Consider the following 12,211-nt stretch of genomic DNA (forward strand, 5'->3'; position numbering starts at 1 on the left):
AATTGCTTTAACTCCTTCAGATTTTTTGCCACCTGCTTCACTCTCCTGCCAGTAAGTGATCAGGGTGGCACATACTGACAGAGCACATGATAGCTAGCAACCTGTAAATAAAGATCAACAGGTGATCACTGAAGCATCTGCACTGGATAGATTGGCAACAGAAGAGGTGAGCACAGTTTTTTGTTTTAATACATTTCCTGCTTTTTTCCAATTTCTTGGACAACCCACTTAAGTAGCACTAAATTAAAAACCTGTATCAAGCAAGCTTTAGAGAAACATTAGAATGCAGGTTATGTCTTAAAAATGGAGTCACAACAGGGCGGCTTGGTTTACCCCTTTAATAAACATAATCTCAACATCCGGCAGAATTACAGAAGAACAGGCTCATTTCCGACAGTTTAAAGGTTTTTTTCCTTTTTTATTTAATATTCTTTATGTTACAAACTGAAGGAGAACTTACCAAGTCCCACAAAGCACAGTGCAACACTGAAAGGAAAACTAAGAGCCGAATGTTCGACAATCCCCCTCCCTTTGGTGGGTTTGCATGGGCCATGGTTGTGTAATCCCTCCAATGTCAGAAAACAGATCCGACACCGAGAAGACTGCTAATGGGAGAGGAAGTGACAATAGACTAAAACCTAACAGATAAAGGACCTTCGCCTGGGAGTGTTCAAAATTGGATGACAGGAATATTACCAAAAGGTTAAAAAAAAAAAATCAAAAAACCTAAGCGATGCTACAGTTTACCCCATGGGAAAAAAGAAATACATTGAGATGTGTGTGATTTATTTCTTAATACAATAAAATGAAAAGAAAAAACATTTTCTGAGATTAAGAATGAAAAAAGTGATTATTTTTTACACAGAGAGCAGAACTGCACTCCCAATTTCACACATTTTTAATCCTCCTCTAACAGTTTTAAGTAGAGTTTAGCGAAAGCCGCGGGTTGACGCTGCGCCTCTTTCCGTGTTCCCGCGGAGTCCTGCCTCGTGTGTATTTTCAGGGTAAAGGTGAAGGAGGGGATTCTGAACTCACTGACTCCAATTCTTCAGTTGCGCTTTTTGAATTTGTGTTTGTATTTTGTGTGTGTTTTCCTCTGGCGCAAGGCCTCAATCTCTAGTCCACAGGTCGCTTCTCTCCGTATTTCTTTGTAAACTCTTCAGCATTCTTACAGAATTTTTTACGGTCCTTTGAGTATTCTTCTGCTAGATCAGCACGCAGTGGGTGCTCAGGTTGGGGATCGTTGACCAGGGCAATGAGAGATTGGATGACTGGGAAGAAAAAAAAAAAAAAAAAAGGCTGAATTACTGCAGTAGAACTAATTTCTATAAATGCCAATCATTATCAGTGGAGGCAAAAAACAAATACTCTTAGAAATGTGGTACTACACTGGTTATGCCAATTCCCTCACCACCAAAAAAGGATTTTGTTCCTTCTTTATGAGCAGACAGATGGATTCTGTAAAATGACCAACCTAAAAGTTGCATTTCAACATATAAAAAAAACCAAACCATTTCAGGTTTAGAAATAAGATATGATTAACAGAAAAACCCATCCCTTTAACAGTTTAAAGGTAAGCTGCCATCTGAGTCAAGCAGGCCAAGCTAAAGGGAGAATGAATCAAAGTCAAGCCATGGTATTATAGTTGTGTATGCTTTGCTCAAACACTGCAGCTTTCTATAATATAAATATATATATATATATATATATATATTATAGAAAGCTGCAGTGTTTGAGCAAAGCATACACAACTGTGTATGTGTGTATATATATATATATTATATATATACACACACACACACATATACATATATGTATACACACACACACACATACACACTAATATATATATATATATATTATATATTATATATATATATATATATATATATAATTAGTGTGTGCATGTATGTGTGTATATATATATATATATATATATCAGTTTCGTGCCTTGGATGATTTGGCGGCCTCTCCGTCTCACTTCACTACACTGACGGGTCTTTCCATGTCTGTAAGGGAACTACCTAGGACTAGTCAACTGAGATACATAGTCCCCATCCAATTCTTTAAAGTGTTTTTTTCCCTCAAACACCGTAGTCTATTACAGTAAAACACGACTGCAATAGTAAAGTCAGACTAATTCATGTTGTAAAAATGCACGCAAACTGTCAATCACATGAGCTTCCTCTTAACGACCGCGGCCCGTAACGGTACGTCCTAAGCCAAATAGTTGTAATCGTCGGCAGCTGTTTCGGGCAGCCGGCAGTGATTCCTGCACATGTCAGCGGATTTGAACAGCTGATGCGTGCCTCACAGGCACGGGTGGATCCACTCGCGCCTGTTAACCCCTTAAATCTCACTGTCAAAATGTGACAGCGATTTAAATGCCCGCCGCGGTAAATCTTCACTCACCCGGTCCCATCGGCAGCGCTGTGACGTGAACACTGTGAGCCGATGGTTGCCATCGTAGATATCATGACTCACTGCCCGTTTCACCTAGCCGAGTGCTGCCAGTAACAAGAGATGAGTATTTCTGGTGATCACAGCTGTGAAGCTGTTATCAACAGAAATGAATGAGTGATCAGAATGCTGATCCTTATAGTCTCCTAGGGGGACTAGTCAAATAAAAAAAAAATTAAAAAAAATAAGTTAAATTTTTTTTTAAAAAAACCTAAAAATTCAAATCCCCCCATTCGCCCCATTAAAAATTGAAGGGTTTAAAAAAAAAAAAAAAAAAAAAAGTAAAAAACACTTGGTATCACTGCATTTAGAAAAGCTTAATCTATCAAAATATAAAAATCAGTCTGATCAGTAACTGGCATAGTGGCAAAAAAATTCCAACCGCCAAAATATTAAGTCTTTTGGTCGCCTCAAATTTTGCGCAAAATGCAATAACAAACGAATAAAATGTAGCATCCGCGCAAAATTGTATGGTTAAAAAAATCAGCTAAAGACGCAAAACATAAGCAGTCACTGAGGCATAAATTCCAAAAATAATAACGCTACGGGTCACGGAAAATGGCGCAAAAAGTGCGCCACTTTGTTTTAGACATACTTCTGAATTTTTTTTATCCCCTTAGATAAAGGTTAAGCTATACAGGTTTGGTGTCTAAGGCATCACACCCACACATCAGTTTTACCATATCGTGAATACAGGTAAAAAAATCCCCAAAACAATCGTGCCATTGCACTTTTTTTTGCAATTTTTCTGCAGTTTTCTAGTACACTATATGGTAAAACTTATGGTTTCATTTAAAACTATGACTTGTCCCGCAAAAGACAAGCCCTCATATGGCAAGATTGATGGAAAGAAAAAAAAAAAGTAGGTGTGTTAAATTTTGCTTACTTAGTGTGTCTGAGATTTCTGTAATCTCATAGGTTGTGTTGGTACTGTAAAAAGCAGCTTTTATTAGCATGGATTTGCCAATAGCAAAAAAAACATATATATATAAAAAAAAAACCCAAAACGCACCAAAAACACCCAATGTGAACATAGCATTACAGTGCCATTACAGCCATGTCTATATTTACAGAATCATGCTGACAGCTTCTCCTCTTGAAGATCCTATCCCAATATGTAGTGTGTATAATAATAATAATATTGGCAAATACCTCCAATTAGAAATGTGGTAAAATTCTCCTGATATAGCCAGCCATGTCTATTATCCTATATCCTCCAGTATAAGCAAAGTTTTTAAGCCTATTTTTTTAAGCTGAAGATGACCCTCGGGCTTATATTCGAGTCAGGGTCCCACAAAAAAAAAAATGATTCTCATATTCTCACCTGTCCTCCTTTCCTGCGGTGACCTCAGCTGCTTCTTGTAGATCGCAAGGCACGTAGACCCCTCCATGGTAGCGTCTGATGCACGGGGCTGCAGTTGAATGCTTTACAGCGGCGGCGGTGCAGCAAAGCATTCAGCTGCTGTAAAGCACTGACAGCAGCAGTGGCCCCGTGCGCACCGCTGCCGCCGTAAATAATTCAATTACTGTAAAGTCACGATGGCATCCTGCAGCGGCGGTTCCGTGCACGGGACGTAATCATCAAGGGGTGCCTCTTGCAGATTACAGGCACATAGACCCCTCTGTGATCGCGTCCTGTACACTGGGTCGCCGCTGCTGTCATGGCTTTAGTGCAGTTAAATGGTTTACTGCACCGCTGCCGCTGTAAAGCAATCAACTGCAGTAAAGCCACGATGGCAGCCTGCAGCTCCGTCCATTGGACACGATCACGGAGGGGTCTACAAGAAGCAGCTGAGGTCACCGCGGGAATGGAGGACAGGTGAGAATAATTTTTATTTCATAATAGAGGACAAGAAGGGGACCGATAGGAGGACATTACTGTAGGGCACATTACTAGAGTATCCAAGCAAGGGGCACGAGGATGGGCACATTACAATAAGGGGAGGGGGCACAAGGACAGGACACATTACTACAAGGGGGGAAAAGGATGGGCACATTACTACAAGAGGGGACAAGGATGGGCACATTACATTTTATTGGGATCTATTTTTATTTTTGAATCTTCCCAGTAGCTGCTGCATTTCCCTCCCTAGGCTTATACTGGAGTCAATACAGATTCCCAGTTTTTTTTTGTGGTAGAATTAGGGGCCTCAGCTTATACTCTAGTATATACGGTACCTCGTGTGCAGGGAATTGGAGTAGCTTAGGTATCCATGATTATGACCACTCATAGGGAGTTAGTTGCTACTGGTCGTTACCATGGATATCTAAGCCACTAATGCCCTGCACATGAGGTAAGAGACATAGTGATTCAGGAAAACTATACTACATTTCTTACTGGAGGTATTTGCTAATATTACCATATTATACCTACTATATATTGGGATAGGATCTTGGAGATGGGAATACCCCACATTTTTAGCATTATTTGTAATCACTTCTCATCCACCATGTAATGGAAACGTTTTTAAGAGCAGGAGAAAATGTTTTAGAAAGAGGCAGAAATTACTTCAAGTCTACGTCATCAATTTATTGCCCTATAGAGAACACTAGAGCAGCATCTTCGGCACACTACAGCATTACAAATTAGAGTAAACTGGCCAGCCAAACTATAATAACGAACTTGACTCAGTATAATTTAGTGTGATGACCATCTGCCTGAAGTAACAAACCACCCCTAATCCAGAAAATTCTATAATATCCAGACACACACAAGAACAATGCAAACAATACCTTGGTCAGTTTTAGTTGCTGGTTTCCAGTTTTCAGCACTGATCACCGGCAGGCATACCTGGCCTTTCTCATCAATGTTCGGGTGGTAGATTTTGGTTTTGAAGGTTATCTTGGGTGGCTTAAATGGATACTCTGCAGGAAAGTTGATTTCAATCCGAAATGCTCCTTTGTCATATGGAGGATTGTCCTGATACAATACAAAAAGAATAAATCATCTCGGGAATATTTTTATATGCATCAGTTCCGGACCACCCATAAACTTTAAATTGCTGGGCGGTCTCCAATTTACTTTACATAAATGTCTAAAACTGTCGATGTAGTATAAGCTGCTGGCATGAGAGTCTAATTTCTGCTCCTGCAGATGCACAAAGAGGAGCAAGATTCAAGAAAGAGAAGACAGCCTTATTTTATTATCATCTCTGCCTTCCTAATCACAGTGTATAATAAATAGAAAGCACTAACAGCGCTTCCTCCTCCTCCAGCCCTAGTAATCATGTGATCACTGGGTATGGGGAGAAAGTAGGAGCTGCTGAGTCCTAAAAAACCCAGTCAACACAGTTACACAATCAGGAAGCCAAGTTTCCCCTATTCAAGCCAAATCAGCAGAAAAAAAGAATGTGTTAATATGTTAAACTGCTCAGTCAGCTGCTAGCTATCTCAAACAACCCCATGTACTGAACCAAGTGTGCATGTTTTCAATGGGGAGAGGGGATTAAAGAAGTGGTTCACCCCTTTTCATTACTGGCCACATCGATATTATGTTGAGAAACAAGGTTTCTATCAAATACCATGTGATGCCAATAGTACTTGTAAGCGGCGCTATTGTGGTCCGCTCACGCCCTTTGCGTGAACCACCCCCGGGCTCCGTGGCCTCTGATGTCCGGTGAGGTCACACCAACTTCCTGTTAACCTGATATCACCGAGGCGGGCCACAGTCTCCGTAAGACACTGGGCTGTGTGCGGCGTTTCACCGCTCATCGCATCCCAGCGTTTCTCCTTCTTGCGGTGCTCTGCAGTGAAGGAGGGAGCAGGGAGATGCTGCGCTGTGATGAGCGGTGACATGCCGCCCACAGCCCAGTGACTCAGGAAGACTGGAGCCCACCTAAGTTGATGTCAGATCACCGGACATCAGAGGTCACAGAACCTGGTGGTCATGCAAAGGGGGTGAGCGGACCACAATGGCGCTGCTCCCAAGCACTATTGGCAACACATGGTATTTGAGAGAAACCTTGTTTCTCAACATATCATGGATGTGGCCAGTAATGAAAAGGGGTGAACCACTTCTTTTAGTCGCTGCCAGACATCTCTGGCTGTGGCTTATTTTCTATTTCCCATGGGAACATATACATTAGATAATCATGTCTATGGGGCATTTACACTTTACCTGAAATTGGAAGACTAAAATGCATAAATAACAGTTTTAGGCTGTGCGCGCACGTTGCGTAAATACATGCAGTTACGCTGCGCTTTGTAGCGCAGCGTAACTGCATGCGTCCTGCGGCCCCTGCACAGTCTATGGAGATTGTGCAGGGGCCGTGCGCACGTGGCGTCTAAGAGCGCAGCGCTTCGGCTACTGCCGAAGCGCTGCGCAAAAAGAAGTGACATGTCACTTCTTTCCTGCGCTTTGCCGGCAGCTCCTGCTCTGTCTATGGCAGGAGCTGCAGGCAGAGCGCATGGAATCGGCGCTCACTACGGACATTTCTGCAGCGATCTAAAGCGCACATGTGCTCTTCAGATCGCTGCAGAAATTTCTGCAGGGCTTGTACGCAACGTGCGCACATAGCCTAATTATTGCTCAAGGGACACTTTTTCCAGGATAGTTTAGTCACTACGTCTCCCCTTACAGAAGCGATGTATACTGAACAAAAAATATAAAAGCAACACTTTTGCTTTTGTTCCTACTTTTTATGCGCTGAATTAAAAGATTTAAGACTTTCTTTGTACACAAAAGGACTTTTTCATTTCAAATATTGACATTTGTCGAAATCTCTGACAACCACTACTTCTTTGCCAAGATAATCCATTCAAGATGCTGACTAGACAGCATGATTATTGCACAGGTGTGCCTTAGGCTGGCCACAATAAAAGGTCAGTCTAAAATGTGTAAGAATCATCTGTGAAGAGAACACCTCTCAATGTGCCAGACACCATAGAATGTGAGCAGTTGCCCTCTCAAGTCGGTTGCGACTGCAGTCAGGTGAAGACCCCAATGAGGACAACAAGCTGCAGATGAGCTTCCCGGAGACTGTTTCTAAAAGTTTGTGCAGAATTTTTTTGGCTATGCAAATCGATTGTTGCAACAGCGCATAGTGGGTCTCGGACAATCTTGGAAGTAAAGCTGCTGGATGTTGAGGTCCGGGGCTGGTGCGGTTACACGTAGCCTGCGGTTGTGAGGTCAGTTGAATGTACTCCCAAATCATCTGAAATGCCTTTGGAGATAGCTTAGGGCTTAGGCTAAAGAAATGAAATTCAATTCACGGGCAACAGCTGTGGTGGACACTCCTGCAGTCAGCATGCCAATTGTCCCTCAAAAACTTGCACATTTGTGGCATTGTACTGTGAGATAAAACTGCACATTTTAGAGTAGCCTTTTTATTGAGGCTATATTTATGAAAGCAATCCTGCCACTTAGTGCAAAAGAGTGTTTGGGGGAAAATGAGCCAAAATCACACCTGAGCAATGCATGCAACTAGTATCTCCATAACGGAGGCGTCTGACGATGTCATCATTAACAAAGTGAATGTACAAAGTATTACATTTCAGAAAGCATGTTCAATACTTTTTTCCTGTGTCAATTTCCACTATGACTAGAGACGAGCGGACCCGTTGAAATTCGGTTCTGTGAATTCAGCTGGACTTTAGATAAAGTTCGGTTCTGGACCCGGACTTGACTTGAACCCCACCAGAGGTCACTGATTGCGCAGTTCGGGTCTCCACTCACATGCAGCCAGCCATAAACCGATCACTTCCGGTGGAGAGTGGGCGAGATTTTTCCTTTATAGGCGCACACTACATCCGATAACGCTCGTTGATCCCAGTAAGAGCCATTCAGACACTGCAAGCGGCTCGCACTGGGCCGAGCACCGAACATACCCAAGCACAGGAATGCTTGAATGAGTGGTCAGCATACATAAAAAGCACCCAACATAGAACACGCTTTTGGTTTTTTTTTAACCCCTTCAGCCCCCAGCCTATTTTTACCTTGATGACCCGGCCATTTTTTTGCAATTTTGACCAGTGGCATTTTATGAGGTTATAACTCTGGAATGCTTCAACGAATCCCGCTGATTCTGAGAATATTTTTTCGTGACATATTGGGCTTCATGTTAGTAGTAAATTTAGGACAATATTTTTTGCGTTTATTTGCAAAAAAGTCGGAAATTTGGTGAAAATGTATGCAATTTTCAAAGTTTGAATTTTTATGCTCTTAAACCAGTGAGACATATGACACAAAATAATTAATAAATAACATTTCCCACATGTCTATTTTACATCACCACAATTTTGGGAAAAAAAATTTATTTATAAGGAAGGTATAGGGGTTCAAAGTTTGAGCAATTTCTCATTTTTAGAATAAAATTTACAAAGCCACTTTTTTTTTTTTTTTTTTTTAGGGACCACATCACATTTGACGTGACTTTGAGATGACACAAAACACCCAAAAGTGACACTATTCCAAAAACAGCACCCCTCAGGCTACTCAAAAACACATTCAAGAAGGTTATTAACCCTTTAGGTGCTTCACAGGAACTAAAGCAATGTGGAAGGAAAGAAAATGAACATTTTACTTTTTGCAACAAAAATGTTAATTTATCCTCAAATATTGCATTTTCACAAGGGTAGCAGGATTAAATGGACCCCAAAATTTGTTGAGCAATTACTTCTGAGCACACCTATACCTCATATGTAGCGAAAAACCACTCAAGGCCCGTCTCTCCAATAAGAGCTGGGGGCGAGTGAAGCAGAGATCACCCAGCTCCAGCCAATGATCAGTGCTATAGCTGCCCTGGCTAAAACATTACAGTGGCTGTGATTGGCTGACAAACGCGGCTCAGCCAATCACAGCTCCGTAGGTCCGGCGAGGAGACACCACCCCCTCCTGAGGTCAGGCAGAGGTCCCCTCCATCCCAAATCTAAGGTTTTTGTATACCGATCGCAGCCACCGGGGCCACGATTTCGCCATGACGTACTTGGTACGTCATGGGTCCTTAAGTACCAGGGAGCCATGACGTACCAGTACGTCATAGGTTGCTAAGGGGTTAAAGTCAGTGTTCGGTACAAACACTGAACTTTACTTTTCCGGTTCACTCATCTCTAATTATTACACAACTTAATTTATGGACATCTATGGTTTGATTTCTTTGACTGTGTGGATTGGATGGGTTGTTACAGACATCTGGTGAGAAATTCATGTCAACAGCACCTTTAGAAATATATTTACTTAGAAAATTGGTGACTTATTTCCCTCACAGTATACAGGCTATTATTTTATCCTACTTTTTGTATCATGCTTTTATTAATACTTTACTTTTGCAAGGTACTGTATGTAAGCCATCTGGTACTTTGTAAAGTACCTGAAATGTGTGCAGTCCTCTCAAGCAAACTCTATAACTCTCCATTTTCAGGTTCAGAGTGACAACTACAGTTCACCTCAGCAATCCTATTGGAAAAATACACAACGCTCCCATATTTATTGTAAGAATGTGTGTGCCCTGTGAAAATCTCAGCACTTCCCATGCAGACATATCCCTTTTCCTCAGCAGACAGCGCACACCTCAGATGACAATTATGTAGCCCTGTAGTCCAAATCAGGATCATGAATACACACAAAAATAGAAAACATTTCAGCCTCTAAAGCACCACTTTAATGTTCTGGGTTTTTTTTCTCATCACTGGAGTGGCGCTTTAAATCCAAGTCCCCTGACCTCGGTCTTCTACCCACCCATGGCATTTTCATCTTTTTTTTGCACCAATCCAGTGCTGCGGCGCCATCTTGTGCCAATAACTTGTGACTAGCCGGAAGTCAAAAGATAAGTCACAAGCGCTCAATACAAGTCTATGAGAGCAAGAACGAGGTTCTCATAGAGTTGTATTGATTTGTGATCTCTGGCGCATTACATGAAACACTGGAGCAGCTGGCAGGTCACAAATCGCCAGAGACTGACCAGAGCAGTGGTGATAACAGAAGAAGACGAAGACAGGGGACAGAACTTAGATTTAAAGCACAGCTCCAGCGGTGAAATAAAAAATAAAAACACTGGATTGGTGCTTTAAGGTATTTTTTTTTTATTTTGAAGTTTTTGACCTTTATTGGTCAGCACCATTGATCCGCACCAGAGCTGGAGCCAACAAAGGCGAGTGCCATCTTTATGGCGCTGACCAACAGAGGCCAAAATCCAGAGGAGAACCCCTTTGCACTACTCATCATGTAACTGCAGAATCAAGACATTATGTTTTGCGCATGTTGCCACATTTCCCCGGTATAAGCAGGGTCACGTGTCCGCATGCATGCGATTTGCATACTCGCGGTCACGTGCCGACGAGCCACATTTAACGTCTGTCAATAGAAAAGTAATGAGGAGAGAGTCTAGTCGGCACGTGACCACAAGTATGCAAATCCCATTCATGTGGACACGTGACCACCTGCTCACACTGGGAATATCGGAGAATAGTGACAGTGTACACACGACACGTTGTCACAATTCAACAGTTTGCAGTTACTCTATATATCTGCAGACTTGTTGCAAGCCTAGACCACCTTTTAAAGATCTTTATACACAGCTGTAGCATAGCACTACTGACAATGTATATTAGGGTATGTTCACACATCAGGTTTTTGATGTGCGGCACAATCCGGCGCTTTTCTGAAAAACCGGATGCGGCAACAGCTGTCGCCGCATCCGTTTTTCCCCCAATAGACTTGCATTAGCGCCGGATTGTGCCGCATGGCCTTGCGTTGCGTGTTTTTTTTGCCATATGCGGCATATTTAGCCGGTGCAGCGGCCGGATAAAACGTTGCGTGCTGCGTTTTTTGCTGCGGGTAAAAAAACGCATCGTGCCGGATCTGGCGCAATGCGGCGCCATTTACAATGCAAGCCTATGGACGCCGGATGTGGCGTCCTGCGGCAAAAAACGCATCCGGCCGCCGGATGCGGTTTTTTGAACTGCGCATGCTCAGTATCAAACCGGATCTGGCAAAAAACGGACGGGCCGCATGGAAAAACTTATGCAACGCATTTTTCGCCGCATCCGTTGCATAGGTTTTTGAGCCGGATTCGGCCAGACAGAAAAAAACTGATGTGTGAACTTAGCCTTAGCTTCCTGTGTAAGATCAGGTACGGGTGTGAGGCCTCAAATCCATAGAGCAGCATCCGTATCCATTTCAGATCACATACTTTGTCTTCCTCGATCCCATGATGCCACAGTGCTAAGAAGTTTTAAGAATGGAGTCAGGGAGAGTAAATATTGTGTGACATCTGTATACTTACTGGAACTATGAGCCCCTGCCAGGTCAGTAGATTGGCTTCGTCAACCTGTATATTACGGAAATTTTTCATCCCAGATTTGCGGATCTCTTCAAGCTCCTAAACAAAATAATATACACAAATGAAAAAGAGGCAGCGTTAGGTTTACCCTAGAGATCAGCTCTAAACTCCACACCTCATCTGATTTGAGGCTCGTTATGTGTTCGTCTGATAGAAAAGGAACAACATTTCAAAGTATTAGCCACGTGTACACGTTTCACATGCCACTGCTCTGCTCTGGCAGTAGCTATCTCCCACAAAACAAAGCATGCGACTGAAGAAATGTAGACTAACTGGTTCTTCTTAACCACATTTGCCATTAGGGGAGACTTGGGAACATCCATACACATTAGTCAATTAACATTTACCTAATATGCAGTCATCTTTGAGCTGATGCTCTGTTCCACCCTGTGTGTTAGGGGCACTTCTCACATCGCGAGATCGCTGCTGAGTCACGGTTTTTGTGACGCAGCAGTGACCTCATTAGCGATCTC

General features: G+C 42.5%; 1 protein-coding gene across 1 annotated transcript; it reads right to left on the minus strand.

Moving 5' to 3' along the window:
• Positions 1 to 324: 324 nt before the first annotated feature.
• On the minus strand, positions 325 to 11,776 carry UBE2L3 (ubiquitin conjugating enzyme E2 L3). Its single transcript, XM_075341784.1, has 3 exons — positions 11,682 to 11,776; positions 5,194 to 5,380; positions 325 to 1,271 (listed from the first exon to the last, which is right to left on the minus strand). Exons 1-3 carry the CDS (start codon positions 11,748 to 11,750, stop codon positions 1,117 to 1,119), a joined length of 411 nt encoding a protein of 136 aa, XP_075197899.1. The 5' UTR covers positions 11,751 to 11,776; the 3' UTR covers positions 325 to 1,116.
• Positions 11,777 to 12,211: the final 435 nt, after the last annotated feature.

Source organism: Anomaloglossus baeobatrachus, chromosome 1 (genome assembly GCF_048569485.1).
Source record: "Anomaloglossus baeobatrachus isolate aAnoBae1 chromosome 1, aAnoBae1.hap1, whole genome shotgun sequence".
Classification (NCBI taxonomy): domain Eukaryota; kingdom Metazoa; phylum Chordata; class Amphibia; order Anura; family Aromobatidae; genus Anomaloglossus; species Anomaloglossus baeobatrachus.